The sequence below is a fragment of the Gallus gallus genome, chromosome 1 (genome assembly GCF_016699485.2).
Source record: "Gallus gallus isolate bGalGal1 chromosome 1, bGalGal1.mat.broiler.GRCg7b, whole genome shotgun sequence".
Lineage (NCBI taxonomy): Eukaryota > Metazoa > Chordata > Aves > Galliformes > Phasianidae > Gallus > Gallus gallus.
The window spans coordinates 24,680,034-24,700,483 of record NC_052532.1 but is presented as its reverse complement, the minus strand read 5'-3'; the positions used below and the strand labels follow the sequence as shown (position 1 = coordinate 24,700,483).

Here is a 20,450-nt window from a genome sequence, read left to right as displayed (position 1 = left end):
AACGTCTTACAGCTTTCACTAACTTCCACTAAAATACTTCCAAGGATGCTGAGTCAGATGAATTTGGGGAGAAAAATAATTACTACATTTGCAATAAGTATGTAGGCGGCACTGAACAGTATTAAGGAGGAAACAGAAATCTTACTTCACTGTTGCTTGGCCATGCCCTGGCACCACTGGACAAGAGAAGAAATGTTTTGGCCCCATAAGAGCTTCAGGTGCTCCGAGACGAGATAAGCAGGAGTTCAGCTGGTGCCAAACAGCGAGAATCCAGTCTATGATCTTGCACACAGGATCACATGGAGGAGGTAGTTTGCCTCTGAACTGCAGGGAGAGAAAGGAACGCTGACACAACTTTAGACCACTGCTGCAAACACTTTCCTTGAACCCCACAGGAAAGCTTGTCCCCACATCCCCCCCCTTCTTTTTTTCCCTCTCCTATCATGAAAGTCAAGCGCAGACAATAACTGGTCAAACTTTCTCATGGAGTATACTGAAATCTTGTTATATTAATTCTTATTTCCCCAACTATGTCTCCTTATCAGCGAGTTTTTCTTAGGAAACTAAGAAACAAATTTGACAGCACTTTATTTTAAATGATATTTAAGATTAGAGATACAAAAGGCAGCTACCATATGCAATATATAAAAAAAGTTGGGCATAAAAAAGAATACACTTTCCCACTGAACAGGAATGCCTGATCTAGGCACATATTCAGTGTATTTCTAACTTGGCTTTATATTTAGTAGCAGTGAAGGAATTTTCCTTGTTAAAGGGAAATTATTTGGTGCCAGACAAATCTTTTAGCTCACATGAGTCCAAATTAGTCTTTATCATCTTAGTCCTAGGATTATATTCTGGAACAGTTTGAATTAGAGAAAGACTTAAAAGATTCAGTATTAGGCAGCAGTGAAGCCAGAGCTCCTTGAACAGCTCCCACAGAATCTACAGGTGAACAGTATAATGTTAATAGAGAAAAACACTTAAACTGTTCCCAGATATCCTAATGAAACAAGGACAAAAAGAACCTTTCATCTGAGAACATTAACATGAAGGCATAAACTAGTCATTAGAATACAGAGCAAGGACCTTTAAAATAGTCTACTGCTTTTATTTTCCATCAGGTTTTAAAAACATGTTCATCTGTTTTGGTTTTTTTTTTTTCCTATAAATAGCCACCATCAGAATACATGCTTTAGAGAAGAAACCTTAATGACACAGCTACCCAAATTCTGCTAGTGAGAGGTGCTTGTTACACATTGTTAGTCTCTATCCTTACGCTGTTAGCATAAACAGAATAGTCTGAAGATGACGTGGCGCACGATGCTGTCATCATTCTGGTAAGTAAAACAGTTTGGTAGAAGACTTTTGATCCAAGCCATGTCTGTGACCAAGTCTTATTATTATCTGCTTTCATGTATTGCTTGGCCTTGTGCTAAGCTGAGGACAAATCCTTCTCTCTGATCTCAAATGATCTAGAATCTAAGTGCTCCTGTCCTTAGATCAGGCTTAGATCCCACTTCAGATCTTCTCCAAAGCAGGTTGTATTCTCAAGCCTTTCTCCTCAAGTGTATGGAGAATTCTGATACGCACTCATACTGCGCTATCCTCTGGTCTATATCTCATTTCAGCACTACCGTGTGTTTGCAAGACAGCAATTTCAACCATCCCACCTCCTTGCCCACACACAATTGCTACTTGCTGTCATTCTTTGCAAGGAGTCTGGAAACCATTCAGACCCTCAGGGAGACAATGACTCACAATTTCTGCCTACCACATCAGTACAGACATAAAAACTTAACACTTAAGGAATAAAAGTAAACATGAGAAAAAAGAACCTGAAAAAAAGTAATCTAAGTAAACTCTTAAGAGTTTAATTGATACATTCCACTTTACTCTCTATTTATGCTGTGCACCCCTTTTCCTGGTAATCAAAGAATATTTAGGAGTGTTTTAAAATTTCCTCATTATCATGACTGAAATTTCATCTTTTCAATCTCTCCAAGTCAGTAAGCTTTGATAGATGAGAATTGTGGCACAGGGTAAAAAGGATGACATCTCCAAGGATAACCAAGCTATGTACAGCTGTACACTCAACTGACACTAGTTCTGCTGTCCCAGATCAAGACTCTTTACTACTGACAGTTTTTTCTATTCCTAGAACAATTTCCCTTTTTAAGTCTGTCCAAAACTCTGCTGCCAAGATTATCTTCCTTTGCAGCTGTTCTGATTAAACTCCCCCTCCCACTCTCTAACACTGCCTGACTGTCTGCAATAGCTGCTATCACACTGGAATGTTTTTTTTTCCAAATAACATTCAAAATTACTGTTCTGCTTTTGGCCACATCTAACTTTTCATTTCCTATCCCCCATTTATTTATTCATTTTAAAACAGGCTTCCATCTTTATTCTCTTTTGGACTTTGTTGCAACTTCAGCAGGCCTACTGGCTCAAAACGACCTCCCAAATGATGTTTTTCACCCTTCTTTCCCATTGAACTGCTTATTAGAACTCTTTTAGCTGCATAAAGCTTAGACAATATGCATGAGGCATATAACTATCTTATTTTTGATGTACAGAATAAATTCCTTTAGAAAGGGATTTTACATTTGCTGAACAGTTCTTATCATACTCACACAAAAGAGGAAAAAATACTTAAGGATATTTCATACAACTGATAGGCAACTATAAGCAGTATAATTATTGCAGCCAATCTGTGTGTTTATGCCAGGCAACCATAGACACACACCTTCCTATATTAAAGCCAAGCACAACGTTCATAGATATTCCACATATTCCTGTAAATAAATGTGTTTTTGTTTTGTTTTGTTTTGTCTTCCCTGAAACAATTCATTTATCTGATCCGCTTTTGACATTACCACTGCACGTATTTCAGACTTGGTGAAGAACAAAATCAGAGAAGCTCGATTCACGTTCTGCTTACCTTGTTTATTACCTTTCTTCTTAAAAACCTCTGAAGCAAGCCACACATTGGCTCTCCATCCCACCTAAGCTGAACCCAACGGAAGTGCTGCTGGACCAGCAGGTCAGATCCATGAAGATGACACTTGGCGATTGTCCCCAGTAAAAAGCAGTTCTCATGAAAGTAAAAGGCACCAGAAGCTCCATTTGCTAAAAGTGAACCATTACAAATTTGGCTGAAATACTCAAATGTTTCTACTTGATTTCATATAAAAGCAAGAAGCAGTGACTTTATTTGAAAGAAAAAAATAACACAACATATAAATTACCCTTAAAATTTAACATGGTGTATTTAACCAATTGTATTTTTCAACAGAAGAAAAAAAACCAGAACAAATTACATTTTTCTTTTCTAAGGTCCACATTTTTCAGGTATTATAATACAACTGAACTGTAATAAAAACATTTCTTCAACCCAAATTCTTTAAATACCTCTTTGAATAGTGCAAGAGTTTTCTGAACTGCGATTCTCAAGAGGTGCCAGAAAATCTCCGAGTAATTCAGATAAAGATGCTCTCTCCAGATTTTCCAAAATCACAATGGTTGTCTTGCTTACAGGAGGCTGTTTAACTGGAACCAGACAAGCTGAAATACAAACATCTCATGAATGCCTACTTATGAAAAAGTATTGTTATTTATGTTGACAGCTTCTACAGATACTCACACAAAGTTATTTTGTTCCAGTTTTTTTGCCTTTTAACAAGTTCAGAGGAAGCTGTACAGTGTTCAAAATTAGACGTATGAAAACAATGGAAAGAATCTCATACAGTACAGTAATAAAAAATAATGAAAGCCATTATTAAAAAAAACAACACCGAAATTCATATATAGGAAAGATTTCCACAAATAAATAGCAAAATAGCAAAGATATCTGGAAACATTTATTTCAACTGCTACTACTTCATCCTGAACTTTTAACATCGACTCTTCATTCCATGTAGTGATAAATGGATACAGAATATTCTGGGAATATTCTGCAGTTGTAGGAAACTTAACCATTCTGAGAGATTAACTATTTGTATGCTACTTTTTTCTCTTCAGAAGATCCATCAGTATCTCTAAGAATCATCCAAATAATCAGAGATAGTTTGAGGCACAATTACAAACAGTACAAACAGTAGCACCTGAATCTAATAAGCATTATAATGATATACCATTTCATATTTCATTTTTTCTCCTGACTTCAACGGCACACATTGAAATCTAAACAAGGAACAAGCTGAGTAATAGCTCAAATTTCAGAACAGCTAGCAGTTACATCAATTTGTGAAATTAAAAGAAAAATTCATGTGCAGAAGTCAGAGGAGACCACAATCTTCATCATAATATACAAAGCACAAGCACACAGAAAGTCTGGAAAAAAATGGGTCCGTCAAATTATGCATTCTCAGCTTGTTTTGTTTAGGCAAAACCAAACTCTGACAGAGGACAAAAATGCACTCCAAATCCATGCTAGACATACATTAGTTGTAAATATGGCAAAGGGGAAAGAGCTATCAAAAAGGGGTAAGCACAAAAGGAATTGTCAAGAGAGCAAACAGATACAAACTGGGCTTTAGAATGCAGGCTGCCAGACAGATTGGGGAAAAAAAAAGTAGGAGAAAGCTACATAGGGGGTGAATGCAGATACAAAGCTGAGAACTGCTTTCAAACAGCCAAACTGTATTTTAGCCAAAAATAATTTGAACAGTGCTAAAGAGAAAAAAGCATCATCATATCAGCCTTCAGGTTCTCATATTAATGATCTCTGCATAATATATTACATCATCTATTACATATTATTCTCTGTCATTTTATATATAGCATATATTGCTATATATTATTATTATATAGTATATTATTACTGTACAGTTGATTCTAAGCCAAAATAAATCAGAGCTTAAATGTATGGGTAAAATGAAGTATGAACAAGTATGCCAGAGAAAATTTAGCTTGTCTTTCGCTTCCATTCCTTCACTTATTTATTTTTAAATAATTTTTTAATGCCCTCCCTTCTACACCTGACCAACCCATATGCCCCCATTCTTCTGGTTCCATACTTCATTTGCCCATTCTCACTGACATTTTTTATTTGGCTAAATCTGGCTTACCTGAACTCTTTTCTTACTCTTACCAGTGATTCATCACTAATTTACACAGGTGAAACCTATGGATCACTCTAAAAGTACTTTATTTTGGAGCACCCAAGTAAACAGACTTTAGTCTACATGCAACTATTCACATCCATTAATAGAAAGTTATTCATTTTAACAAAAATACAACTTTGCCCTGTACCAATGGGACATAATACAAGCACACTAACATTTGCCTGCCCAGGTGACGAAAATTGGGCATAAGACAACACATAAGCATCTAGTAAACAAGGACATATCAAAAAGAAATGATCTGGCTTTTTAAGAATTCCTTCTCTGCTCCTTGTATTCCCAGAAAGCTAGCAATTACAACTTCTCTAATACATGTGTTGAAACATTAGCTACAATTAGGCAATAATAGATTTTCTTCTGATTCAGTACATTTGAACCTTAGCTCTACTTCAAAGTTTAGACTCTTACCGTTATTCCCCAAGTACCTAAAGAAGTATGAGTTTGGTTAAAACACACCACTCACTAAGCAAAATGTTTTAATGCATTTCTTTTCTTTGTATGAACAAAACATTTCCTACCAATTACTGAGGTCAGACTGATGAAATAAGCTTACCACTACTGATGAACAATTCTGCAAGCTGCTCCTTGGAGAAACCAGCATCCACTTCAACTTTAACGATATCGCACGTAGATCCTGCAGCCACTTGTTTTTGCTGTGTTGAAAATGTATGGATTTGGTGAAATGGTGAATACTCCAATTCATAAACTAACTAACTTTGTGTGTTTGTGTTAATACCTTCATGCAGGCTGCTATCTGATACGCTATATAGTCTTGCAAACTCCCTTCTGGACCATGGAAGATGACATTATGGTATTGTTCAACCTATAGATAAACAATACATTATTCTTGGAAGTTCACAGACTCAGAATTCTTTTACCCAGATTTAAAATATACAATGTTTGTATGACACATATTTGAAATATTTTTCACAGCTGTTCTTATAAACAACAAAATTCTATCCAAGGACACAGCCGAATTTATGCAGATTTTAAACTAATGCTGACTTCATAATTAATGCTAACATGCATGATCTTTGAAAGCCAACACACATTACCTGATTATCCCAACATTTTCAGATACTAAATAACTTCTAAGAGCTATGAAATCTACCCATCAAACAACATCATATATATACACATGTATATTTATGTATTATACTTAGGTCACTCTGAAAGTATTGTCTTTTCTTCACAGGTACTTCCATGTTAGAAATCATTTTGTCAGACCACTCCTCTGCTGCCATCTATCACACAGCAACAAAATTTAATGAAATACTGGTGGAAAGGTTCAAACTCTACTATTATACTGCCAACATTCACCTCTGATGTGGGCCAACATAATAAAATGGGAGGCATTATCTTTGTAGCAGCCCTTGATTATATATAAATATATAAATAAAAGCTGTTAATAAAATCCACGTCTCAATTGCTTACATGCATTCTTATTTGCTTTTTCCTAAAAAGCTGTAATTATGTAACTTTGTAAGGAAATAAGATATAAAAGAGCTTTTAATATACTTTCTTGAGCAGTTCAGTTTATCAGATGGCAGCTGTTTAAAGAATGAAGTGAATACCTGTATGTGACTACAATTACTGGGAGAAGGTTTAAGGGGAATTTTATTTTAACAAAGCAACTTTTGTCCTACTTCAATTTTTTTAGAAGTCTTTGCATTCTTTCATAGAGTAGACTACATTTTTTTTTTAGTCACCTCTATTAAGTTAATATTTTCACATATGAACAACCTGGAGAGAAGGTACCAATGTACCTATGGCACTCACCAAGCGGAGGTAGTTCTGAAGAGTCTGAAGATGGATCATAGATGCATAAGTCACACTATTTAGGCAGCCTTCTTGAGGTCCTTAAAAAAAAAAAAGAGATAAGCAAATAGCTTTAATAAATCTCTCATGTTAAGAAGCATGTATAACAGATCCATATGCTTTTTATACAGTATCAACAACTTCATAAAATTAAAGGCTACATAAATTAAAATAGTGAAGAAATTAAAAGTATTTACCTATCAACATCGATTCACGGTTATCCATGACATAAGTAAAACAGATACTACTATACAACCAGAAAAGGTAGTAGGGCTTTTATGTGCATTTTCTAAATGTTGTAAGCCCTTTCAAATCTAGTTAAAGAATTAACAAAATACGATATTTCTGATTTCTAAATGATACTGAAGAAGAAAACCAGTGGTGATTCTGAAATTAAATATTTCATTGAGTGTTTTAACAGTCAAAACTGAAAATTAGGAATTGAAACTTACCAAACAAAAACACTGTGATATGCTCAGCTCTGTTCTTCTTCAAAAAGTCCCATGGTGGTTGGGAAAAAATCTGACCTGTTGACCACGAAACGTTTCCTGTTAAAAAGAAAAAATGAGAGAGATTCCCTGAATATAAAATAAAAATATCCTATACTCAAACATATACAATTGCCTACAGAGACTGTATACACTGACCAATTTGGCAAATTAATCAGTCTCAAGTACTAATAATATTACTGTTTGATAGAGGATTGATGATACTGATGTTTTCATCCAATTAATAGATGAGTTAAAGCTAGACTGCCTTTACATCTTTCTATGTAATACGCTACCCTTTCAGTAAAACAGCATAACTTGAGCAGTCTAATGTGAATAGGATTTTTTTCTTGGGGAGGAGCACTTAAGATGATGCATACAAAGTTTCAGTGGCCTATGCAGCTGTTACTACTACCACATTCTGGACAATTTCTTACTATTTTGATCCTTTAAAATATTTTTATATTTCACTTTGTTAAGTGAAACTACATAAAACAGGGGATGTTCTGTTCTACTTATTCTGATGATTCACAGTCTAGATTTACTGTATAGTTTGGTTGTACTGTACAGACAATAGTGTGGGCTTTGGTTTAACTAATTTTGTTTCACAAATAATAAAGATATCTCTTTTGGAGTTCTAAATTGAATAAAAAGTTAATTGACTTTGGACATCATAGGTTCCCCTAGGTGACACTAAATTCACAGTTAAAACTAAAGAATACTTTCATGCCAGCATGTTTAAAGTTTCATAGTCAGAACTGGCTTTTCTTAGTCTAACATCTGAAAGATCAAAAAAGCTAAGATTTTTTTTTATCTTACTCTACTTCTTTATAGTAATACTTGAACAGCAAGCATAAAAAAATGTTTATTAACCAAATCTGTAGTCATGATAGCACTGATGAAGTTCAGCAATTGTCAAAAGTAGTCTTAAGTATATTTTAAACTATGGGATGAAATAAGATTTCAGAATTTCAAGAAAACATTTCAGTTTTCCCTTTATTTAATACACCGGTATTCATACCTAGTTTGACAGATAATATACTGCTTGCACTGAGGCCAATGTTGGATTCTGCAGCACCATTAAATGACAGCTCTTCGAGGCTCCTCCACCCATCAGAAGCAATTGCTTGGAAATGATTTGTCACTGCCTGATTCACTGCTTTTGAAAAATCATCCCATGTTGTTTGTTTGCGGATATTTAAAGCACATATTGTGTTTTCTGTATCAAATTCCTCTGTACCACAATGGGCTGGTTCAATGCCACTGACTGAAATCCTTACAGGCACATTAAGAGCATCTGTCAAAAAAAAAAGAAAAACAAAAATGAGATAAACTCTAAAACTCAATAAAAATTATACTATTATACTTTGAAGACGAATAACATCTAATATTTAAAAGGAAAGCCACAGCGTGACTCCTGCTACAGAAGAGCAAATGTAAGCAGAGCACAGGTCACCACAAAACCAAAGCAGTGATGAAAAACAAATATCAAGGTATCTATTACAAAAAATCATTATTATTACGTTCACTTAAATCATAGGAGGAAAGACAAAACTTACTTAATCTTATATTTCCTCTTTATAGACTAACTTCTTATAAATTAAGACAGATGGTAGGTTGCTTCTCAATGTTTAAGTTTATTGTGGTTGTGCATGGTTTTATTATCAATGTAAAAAGGAATTTTTTGGCTCAATTGCACAAGTGGAAAGCACACTTAGCCAAGCCAAATGTCTTTAAATAAAAACTAAGACAGAAAATCCACTTAGAACTGTGTATTTGATCTGCTAGTGAATAAACTGAGAAAGTATTAAAAGAAAAAAAGTAGAAAATTTACATATACATACTAGAAAAATACATACTAGAAAAATAGTGAAGTAATTTAATAGATTCACAGAATGGCCTGGGTTGAAAACTACCTTAAAGGTCATTTAATTTCAGCCCCACTGCTGCGGGCAGGGTCACCAACAACTAGATCAAGGCTGCCCAGAGCCACAGCCAGCCTGGCCTTGAAAGCTTCCAGGGATGGGGGATCCACAACCTCTCTGGGCAACCTGTTCCAATTTAAATTATTTTAAACCTTACTCTTTGAAAATCAGAATAAAATTCAACAGAAGTCTGTATGGATCAATCAGATGACTAAAAGTGAAAATGAAACTATTTTCAAACTTTACTGCACAAACAATACATTTTACAAATTATACCTGAAATTGAAAATAAGTGCAATGAAGAGAAAAACAATGTAGACCAAGGGTCCTAAGCTGATAGAAGCAATTGGATTTGCAATATGCCCTACCAGACAGACAGGATATTAGGACTGACAAAAATTATACAAGTATCAGCTTAGTAGGCTACAGATTCAGCTACTGAAAACTGGCTTCAGTTTGACAAAGAAGTAGACCACAAAGGAGGAGTTTCTGTCAGAAAGTGAATTGTGTACATCTGCTGAAATGGTAGAATATTGCAACAGAGAAAGACGAAAATCAGAAACAGCTCACAAAGCTTCCCTAATTTCTTAACAATCAATGAACTTGACTAACCACAGACCTACATCCCACAACACGAACACAAAAGAAAGTGTATAAAATACAAATCTACAAAGCCAGTACTTCTGACTTTGTAGAGAAATAGAAAAACAGAACTTTTGAGCGGATGGACTAAGCTGTAAATCAAGAAATACTGAGGTCAGCCCACTCCACTGGATTTTAAGAAAACTTCAAGAGAAGGAAGAGGACAGGTTCTGGCAAATAAAATAGAATAAAATAAAAATCTTCTGAGAGAAGCTATTCATGCTGGTACAGAGAAATTGTTTGATGTTTTCTCTAAGACTTCCTTTGAATAATAAGCAAAAAAATCCCCATAACTATAAACGAGTGACAAATAAAACAGTACTTTCAAAGACTAGATGACTGTCTTAGCCTAAGGAAATATGACAGCTATCCATCACTCAATGCTTTTTCTGCAAGAATTAGAAGAAAAGATGAGAATGAAGGTCAAGGAAGAAATTAACTTTGGAAAAATTAGTTACCAACATTAAATTGAGAAATTTTGCAAGCATACTGGTGTTTGCATGTGTACAGTGTGCCAATGTTTCATACGGTTAAAAATTAGAAAGACATAAATAATTTAATACTCTCCAATAAAATTTTATCACAAACTTTTGCAAAATTGGGAGAACAATGACATGCTAAGTAAAAAAAATAATAAATTTATGGTGACAAAAAATGGATGACTTCCCTTTTAATCTTTCCTCCTCTTTGTGCCACAAGTTCTTTAGCAAAGACATTTTTGCATATTGCTGATAGCAATTACTTACTTAAGTTTTCTAGGAGATGTTTACAATCATCAGTAGCAACATCATGTAATGTTCGATTACATTTATCTTTTTTTTCAGCCTCTAGTCCACCATGGCTACAAAGGATTTCTAGACAGTTCTGCAAAGGTAAGAGCTGTATTATTTTAGGATCCATTTGCTATATCAAAGAGTTCTACCAATGTGCACTTAAGATTCCTGATTGAAATTCTTGTACATGCATTTCCAAAGACCAGCTACAGAATTTCTACACAAGTGTCCTAATGATGTTCCTCACTACATTGAAAACCAGGTGTACTGTATGGTAGTCTTGAAAGTTTCAAACCAAGATTTTGAAAAAGCAGAACATACACAGCCAGGCACCTTCAGTCTTCAGACACCAAGTGCTGATCCACTGAAGCAATCAATTCTTAACATCTGGCCATTAGTTTAGATATTCACATAAGGAAATAGAAGTCTTACAACACGTCGCAATATGATACAACAGTGGCCATTTCAATACATTCTGTTTTGAAGGTCTGGGCCTTCAAAGGCAATTCTAAAGCATAATACAGACTGAATAAAAAACTTTTCAAGTGGCAGTCCAGTTTGCATTTCAGTAAGGATGTGTTTCCTCATGCCTCGCATCTGACTAACAGACAGCAAAAGAAAAACAATTGTTTTAAAGTCACCTTGCAGGCCTCCCCTCTGGCAGTTAAAATTCAAAGATTAAAAAATATATGTAATGTGGTTAATAAAAGCAAAGATTAATTACACTCAGTCAGAAACAAGGTACTAGCAGATAGATTTGGATTGGTGTAATGATACTGTAACAAGAAAAAAAAGTCAATTATACAAATCTTTCAGAACTAGAAGAAAAAAGTCTTCAGCTGTATTTCAAATATTGTTTGATCTGTGGACAGAAGGCTGATTGAGTTCTGATTTCTAATGGTCACCCATCCAACAACAATATGGGTAGACTTCCTGAAAGCACTGCCATTCTCAGACGTGTCTTTCAAGGACAGATATCCATGTTAAAAAATCGCACCATCGCAAAACATCATAATTAATACTGTACTGTTGACTTCTGGATTTAATCATAGTAGAGAAACCAAATCTTGGAAGCACATGGAAGCAGCTAGCAAAAGTTCCAGTTCAGAACAGGGAATTGTTGCAAGATTGGCTGCTGTTACCTATTTTACAGCTGCTGTAACAGAAATACTTCTGCCAGTACATACAATACTCTTGACGCATTTCATAAACATAATAGTCATTTAAGCTATAGCTCCCCATGAGACAGAATTTTACTGTATAGTGGTTCCAGCACTTGTCAGAATGTTTCAAAAAATCAATTAGCCAACTAAATGTGCCATGAAAAATTAATCAGAAAGAAAGCAGCATATTTTCTCATCAGGTTGCTTAGTTAACCATCTCTCAAATGGATGGAATGAATGGAAGACAGCAGAAAGGAAAGACTGAACTGTGACGCTGAAAGAGGGGAGAAAGGAAGGGAAAAAAGAAGTGGGGTAGAACAGAAGACGAGGTTCATTTCCTCAGTACAATAAGAAGCTTTGTTAGCTCTGTTGCCTGTGATTCAGTAGCTAAAATGCTCTAGTGTAGTTCACATGTAAATTATTTATGCCTACCAATCTTGAAAACGTGTGCAGTACCAGCACTATTCACATGCAATTACCACGTAGAGTTATGAACGACATGGTATTGACAGTGGAGGTAAAAGATTAGAGAATGGAGCTAAAAGTGTTAATAGTACTTAAAGATGGTTATTAAGCAACCTCTAGATTCTTAATATCCCAAGCATATTTACTGAGTCAAAAAATGCATTTAATAAAATAAACATATCTTAATAAACAGAACTTTTAAACCTGTGGCTATTATAAATTTATCACAGCAAATTTGCCAGGAGAAAAAGCATATCTAATGACAGAATTGAATTAGCCTTGCATCCACAGGATACTTTCAGAAGTCTTGGACTGTATTATCCTAAAACTCATTCTTCTGTGTTCAGAATTCATTCTTCATTTTCTTCTTGGATAAAAATTTAACAGTAAGATCTGATTGACAGCTGATAAACAAATCCATGCATCTTTTCAAAAATGGAGTAAAATACTCCATCTCCAGAAACGTTCCTGTGTGCAATCAGATCTGTTGGGTTTGTCCCCACCTTATCAGATTTTCTCTGCCCCCAAGCTTATTAACTGCTTGCTCAAAATAAGAAATTAAATAACATATTGTTGCAAAAATGTTGCTGGGAAATTGTTCATAGTTTCCAGTTACATCTAAAGACAATTTAACTATGTCCATCTAACATCCATATAACATACACATCACCCAATGAACAGGCATTTAGGTAGAGATTCACATCACCTTAGCTTTGAAAATCTGCATCTCAGCTAATCATATTCTCTGTTTTTGTTATTTCCCCAGAAGTATGCATTTAAAAATAATGATTCATCCCATTTAAGCTGGATATGTAGCTTCTGCAGTTAATGATCCAAAGGAAGTATCTTTCTGTCTCTATTAAATCAAGCGTGACAACAAATTAAATAAGAAAATCAGACTTGCCAGCCAAGTTTTAGTTTGTCAGAGTGAAAAAAGAGGATTTATCTCACATAAACTAGCAGGTTACTGTAACTTGTTCACATGGACTGACCTTAAAGCCTTTTGATGCTGCTATGTGGGCAGCAGTCCAACCCTCTTTGTCAGCATGGTTGATGAGATCTGCAGAAATAACAGGTTTTCTTCTACTGTTACAGCCATCTTCTCTGCTCTCCAAATCAAAGTAGTTTGAATTAGGCTCCATATCATCTAAAGAGTTCCCATTGTTTCGCTCTCCATAGTACATAAGGAGCTTGAGACTGTCAACATTACCAGAATCCACTGCTGCGTGAATGGGTGACCAGCCATCCTAAAGAAACAAAAGCCGAAAGCACACTTCCACCAAGCTCAGAAAAATGTCTTCAGAACTCATATCAACAGTGAATCTGAATGGAACATTCTGTTTGGAAATTAAACCGAAAGATAAGAGTAACATATTAATCCTTTGGGAAATGGAATTACGAGTACATATCTGGGGAGGAAGAAAAAGAAGGAAGGAAATGTAGCACACTAATTTTACAGTTTTTTTCCATGGATGGGATAATAGACAGAGACTTCAGAACTCTTAAAAGAGTCTAAGTGATACTGGACCGTGTGTGGTGTTAACAGACTGCTTCCTTATCTTGTATCAAAGTAACGTGACTAATGATCCATCATCTGTATCATGTTGCATTAACCAATACCAATCAGGTATTTTCACGTCATCATCATAACTTTCTCCCATGTAAAAAATGCTTACTTTCCAAAACCAGCATAAATGAATAAAAAAAAAAATCCAGTGTAAGCAGACCAAAATTTACTGTGAATTACTGTTTCTGGACAGCCTAAACCACACATTCACTGTCACGCTTACTTAAAAGTCTTCAGAAAAACTTCAAGAAAGTAACAGAAGAGAGCTAGATGTTATCTTTGAAGCAATTATCTTCTCCATTTCTTTTTGCCATATTCTTTCATTTACACTATATGAGGCTTTATAATACTGGCTAGCAAATTGTGGCGGGCTCCCTTTAAAGGCAAGAATAATAAACCATAACATAAAAAATGGAAGAAAAATCCAACTCTGCACCTTAAAAATAGTTCAAAGCAGAAGAGTTCTGTTCTGTATATCTGGTGCAGAAGAAAAGTCTGCAGCAAACTGCAGGCTGAAGCTGATGTAAATAAAATGATAAGGAACTTGTGTACTTCAGGAGATTTTATAAAAAAATTACAGCTTAAAAAAAAGAAAGTATGATGCAAAAACATTATACTAATTTCAAATTACATTATACTTTTTAAGATTTAAATAAAACTTTAAATAAATAACGTAATTTTTTTCTAGGTGTTTGCAATTATTCAGTCTTGTACAATGCAATCTAGCTTTACAAGCTGCTTTGACTTACACTGGTTTTTAGTGTTCGATCTGCTCCTCTTTCCAACAAGAGCTTAATACAATCATTATTTCCATATTTGCAGGCCAGGTACAAAGGTGTCTGTCCTCTTTCAGCAGCATGGTTAATATCAGCCTGATACATAATTAATAATTCTGCACACCTACGGCAAACAATAAGGTAGTAAAATTATCCTGTATTTGACATTCAAAAACATTAAAACTTAGAATATCTAAATATCTAATTTGCAGAGGGCAAAATACCAATTGTATGGATGGAGATCAGCCCATGATTTTATCCATCACATACACATAGATACATAGGCATATGGTATACTTTTGTACTCAGGTACAATAATGAATTGGATTCCTTTAAACCCATAAATATTAAACTACCGTATGTATAATTTAAAAATGTCAACTTAAAACATTTCATTTCAAAGGGTCAATAACAACTTTTTTACAGATGACCAATAAAGCAGCATTTCTTTCCTGACTGCTGATTTTTAAAATAGTTTTAAAAGGAAAACAAGCAAACAAGGACCCAGCAACTCCAATTTCTCCCATCAAGCTCGTGGTAGCTGTGTTTTTTGGTAGGACCAGCTTTAGGTACCACCAGAAGAGAAGTAAACCAGAAAGGACAGCAAATAGAAACTACCCCAGGAAGATGTTTTGGGGTGTGTGGGTAGCAGCAACTGCAATAGAACTGAAAACTATGTTGAGGGGTCAAGAGAGCTTGTTTCTCGTTAGGGGCTTGCACTGGATCCAAGATCCTGTACTTCCTCATGACCATATAAGTCCAGTTTTCTTCCCAGTCGGGTTAGCCCTCTTTCCCTACCTCTTCTCAGCATCTCTGAGGACTTCAGAAAAAAAATTTTAGTCTTTCTCTCTGCGGTTCAAAAAGGGTTTTAACGTAAGATAATGCCCATATAATCACTTATGATGACTTTTTTTTTTCTGCATAAAGATGCTCTGGAAGAAGTTATGCAGTAGTTGCTTCCAACTTCCAGCTCTGTTGTACACTGTTTCCCAGTATAAAGAAATGACAGAATTTTCCAATCATGCTGTCATAGAACACCCATCTTTCTAAAACAGGAACTTCAAAAAATAAAAGGAAATTATGGTAAATACATTCTGAAAAAGTTCTTAGAAATATTCTTTGACTCACACATAACTTTCTGTTGTTTAAACTTACTGATATGAAAGAAACTTAAACCTTTAAAAAAGAAAAAAAAAAACACACAACCAAATCTGTTTTGCTTGCTTATAGTATTTGATTCCATCACTCATACAAACACTTAGGTAAATGTTCTTATGTCCCTGTATATGATAAATCACAGTTCTCTATGCTTAAAAATTAATGCAAAACTAATTTGTTTCCTCCTCCCTTGGTGAATTTCTGTATTATAACTGACAACATGAAGAAAATCAAGAAATTTGAAGGCATGACTCCTGTGCAGACTAGTATCACATTTTGGTTACTAATAGTACACATGTTCAGCAACCTTAAGAGTTGCAATTGGAAACAACAAAGAAAAGGAAAATACCAAAGCCAGAAAGTCATGTGAATGAGTATGAATTTGAGTAGTTGCTTTCAATAAATGGTATTTAAACACTAGTGCATTCCTAGCTGTAAACACATTTTAATGATAATGCATGTAAAATGCATATAAATTAGAGTAAGAGTTGATGGGAAAAATGTAAAGACTTACTTGACATGTCCCTGAGCAACTGCTGAACACAAGGGTGTAAAGCCATTTTTATCAGCAGCATCAACTTGTGCTTCTGCAGTCAGCAGCAAACTCACGCAATCTATAAGTTGAGAACAAACACAAACCGATGCAATAAAAACTAGTGGTTAAAACTACCAGAAGATAAGACTTGTCCAAGCAGCATTATCTTGGAGCAACAAACACCAGTCTTTTTTAACCGTACACCACACTTGAATGAACCAAAGTAGAAGCTCTGGAAGAATTTGCAGGAGGGAGCTGAAAATGCACCACTCTACTGCAAAAAGGTTCAACCCAGATCCCAATCATGGATTATCCCATTAGTGACCACTAATGGCAACTCCCACCGTGCTAGCTCGTTTCTGTATTTCTGAAGCTGGAAATGTGAATTACCCAGTAGTCACACTGACACCTCCAAAATGACAGCTGCATTGGAAGTGTTCACAAGCTACACGGCACTCAAACAGCAGGCTGACCAGCCTTGTTTTAGGACATTGTGACACAGAATTGCAATGACTAATAAGATGAGCTTACAAAAGCAAAAAAAAAAAACAACAAACAAACCCAACAAAAAAACCCCCCAACCCTTCTGACTCAAATTTTTCCAAAATTACATGCTAAATATAATAGCTAAAGCTAATTAAGATAATTATTTACACAGTAATTGGACTGCTGTTCATTGAGGAAGAACCTGGAGATGAGCTATGATAGCGAAGTTTATCTCTAGATACCAGAAACATATCTTTAGAATTGCTCAGAAATCTGACTCATCTAAAACATTTCTGAATGTACTGAATTCCTGTTGCAACCCTTTCAAATATTTAATGCAGATGCTGTGGAGCTGCTTCAACAAATAATTTAAGAAATAAGATTCTAAAACACTGTAAGTCATTATACTGCAAATTAAGATTCTTAAATATGTAACCTGATTTGAAATGGCCCTTCTTTTTTTTAAGCTTGTCTGTGAGGACAAGTTACTAGAACTTAATATGTTAACTAACTTAATTACTCTTTCCACATGTAAGAAATTACTAATTAAAGTGAAACTATATTTTCCATCACTCTGTAGCAGAAAAAATACTCATTATTACGCCATTTTTCCCTTTTTCCATTGTCAATCCCAGTCTTACATTAAACAGTTAACTTGAAAAAAAAGGATTCCTGCTTGGCATCCTAAAATGCTTCTAAAGTTTTTGAAGGTTGTTAAAAAAAAAAGTTGCATTTGGCTAGAATACTCTTTGATTTCTTCACAAAGCATATGTTAGCCATGCAGAAGCAACAAAGATTGCACAGAACAAGACCACCTTTCCAAAAAAGTACAGTTAACTCACTCACTGATTGGCAGATCATTCAGGTAGTAGCTTATCTGTGTGAAAATTCTGTTTCTGGTGAAGATCACTGAAAAGAGCTGTTTATTCTCCAGGCTAGGTGCAAGCATGAGGAATTATAGCTACTTTCAGAAGGCATAACACGTGAGCCAGCAAGCTCTACACAACCTGTTCTGATGGCACATCACCTAAAAGAGCAAAAGTCTCCAAGAAGCCTCAGTCCTTCAGATGGACTTCTGACTGGGATTTGGAGGAGGGTAATTTGGGTCTACCCAGACTCATTAACTTCAGTTCACTGCTGTCTGCCATAGAAGCAATCAGCAGTGGAGGGGATATATCAGAAGGGCAAGCACAAGACAGACACTGATGTTGTCACTCAGTTAAAGTTTTTGGTCAAAGCAAAAGCAAAGCATGGAAGTTCATTAGCACAAACACCTGGAGACTTTATTGCTCTCCATCAAAGCTGGATAGGTAGTTCTTCCAGAGTGCTGGCAAACACTGTGCAGATACATCCAGTGGCTCAGCAGAGCTGACTCCATGTAGCTGTATGTCTCCACCTCACTCCTTTCTACTTCCCACATTCCAGCTTTTCCTATCAACCACTGTGCCTCAGCCTCCAAGCACTCAGAACAGAAGAGAATTGATTACACCATAAAAGTATACGATTAACACATAGCTGAGTACATAGGATAATTATTATTACTCTCTTCACATGTCTATATTAGGAACTCTTGTTATTTATTTCTCTCTTTCTCAGCCACCTTACATATGACAGAGAATGCTATTCAGATATGCAGATGGGTGAGCGTTTGGGCAAATTCATCTAGTTCAAGGTGTCCCTGCTCATGGCAGGAGCTCGGAACAAGATTATCTTTATGCTCCTTTCCAACTCAAATGGTTCTGTGATTCTGTGTATTACCCGTGTGAACTACTGTGCATTTTATCAAGTGCGTAGCAGATTGAAGTGACTTCTGCTTTGGTAGTGGATCAAACCAAAATGGCCTGACAAAACAATCTGTTCAGTTCTCCCAATTAGGTGGCTAATCATAAAAAACAAGTTTCCCAGCTCTCACTGAAACACAAAGAAAGCATTTGTGTATATTTTTAGAATGAAGTTGTCTCTCTCAAGACCTACAGAACTCAGGACTGTGTGAGCACAGAAACAAAGAAGCTGCTATGAACTTCATGTGCTGGAAAAAAACAAATCTCAGCTGCAGCTCTCAAAGGGCAACTGTTTATGAACAGGAAAGCTATACATTTTGCAAACAGAACAGATTAGAAAAGAACATTGGAGTGTTCTCTTTTATTGCGTAGCTGTCAATTTTCTCTGCGGACTGAACTCAAAGGACACAACAGCTGCTGCCACTGTCTTGGTTACAGAGTGCTCTACCTTTAGCTATCTACAGATCTTAAATATTGTATTTATTCACTGAAAGCATATGGAGACCATTTGCTTTCCACTCTTCCCAGACACTCTGTAACACAGTGTTTGTTTCTGAAGGGGTACTCACGATGGGAGCCCCTAACAAATCCAGAACTACTCTTTTCTTCTGGCCAACTATTTCCCAGGAGAAATAAAAAAATCTGGTTAGTTGGTTTAGAGGAAACAAGGGGTCCCATAAATCACTGAATCTATTTAGTCACTAACTTCAGGTTGAAAGTATTTTCAATAAATCAAATCATGGTGTTCTTACTCTCTAGGTTAAGAGTATGTGTTAGGTCTTCCACAGAAAGAAAGGAGGAAGAAAAAAATGTATTGTAAAGACAGTAATTTACCACTGACAATCCTACTTAATGCAATGAAAAAGTTTGTAAAATTAAATGGTTTAATCCTTCTTAATATTACATCAGTGTCCTTTTTTTTTTTCCAGCTGTTTAGTTAAGAAAGCTATTAAGAAGGACTTTTTAAAATAAGATACTAATCCCTATAATTCTTAAGTCTATATGTATTTACATAAAAATGCTCTTTAAAGTCTGCATTTTGAAGAGCTGCATCTTATCTATTCTATTTGGAACAAACTGCAAGTAACAAACAAAGGATTACAAACCAAAGCACAAAAATCTTCCTCCAAAAAGTACTATAAATCTAATTGTTCACATCACTCTCAATTTTCACACAACCTATTAAGACATAAATGCTGCTGCTGTGTGATTCTCTCGTTCAGAATTCATACAGTTTTAGTCACTAAAACACGATGATTTGTAAAACAAAGTACTTCGCACATCCTAACAACTATAAATGGAAGTGTAATGCCAAAACCATCATAATAAAATTTGTATCTTACAAAGTAAAAGGTACCAATAACTATAGGATGTCTGTACATGTGTTTGTTTTTCTTATTTTGTTTTCATACATCACCCAGGGGCCTCTGTTATTTGAAATTTTCACAATAAAAAAAGCAAACAAATTGCTTTTGCTGTCAGTAAGAGCTGTTTAGTAATTGAAATTGAAGATAACGGTTTTTGCTTGGAAACATCTTAGGAATACAAGATGAGAGAAGATTTAGAGCAAGCACTGTCACCCACAAACACCACCCAGGGACATAAATCCAGAAGAATTTACAGAACATCCATTCAGTGAGGGGAAAAAAATTCCACACATTGTGATAAAATGGGACCCTTACTACTGAAAACAATGAATTGCACAAGGAAGAAAATAAAAGGACTTTCCCAATATTTTAAAGGTCAT

At 35.3% G+C, this 20,450-nt stretch overlaps 1 protein-coding gene across 1 annotated transcript in view; it reads right to left on the bottom strand.

Moving 5' to 3' along the window:
* CTTNBP2 (cortactin binding protein 2) overlaps nt 1-20,450 on the bottom strand; it is a 75,525-nt gene that overhangs the window by 10,740 nt on the left and 44,335 nt on the right. Inside the window, exons 6-17 of the mRNA NM_001098539.2 lie at nt 16,416-16,515; nt 14,717-14,867; nt 13,393-13,647; nt 10,746-10,863; nt 8,454-8,729; nt 7,397-7,492; nt 6,906-6,985; nt 5,863-5,949; nt 5,680-5,779; nt 3,415-3,567; nt 2,945-3,132; nt 146-324 (exon numbers count right to left, since the gene is read on the bottom strand). Of these exons, the coding sequence (NP_001092009.1) occupies nt 146-324; nt 2,945-3,132; nt 3,415-3,567; nt 5,680-5,779; nt 5,863-5,949; nt 6,906-6,985; nt 7,397-7,492; nt 8,454-8,729; nt 10,746-10,863; nt 13,393-13,647; nt 14,717-14,867; nt 16,416-16,515 (1,783 nt within the window). The remainder of the gene's footprint in view (nt 1-145; nt 325-2,944; nt 3,133-3,414; nt 3,568-5,679; nt 5,780-5,862; nt 5,950-6,905; nt 6,986-7,396; nt 7,493-8,453; nt 8,730-10,745; nt 10,864-13,392; nt 13,648-14,716; nt 14,868-16,415; nt 16,516-20,450) is intronic.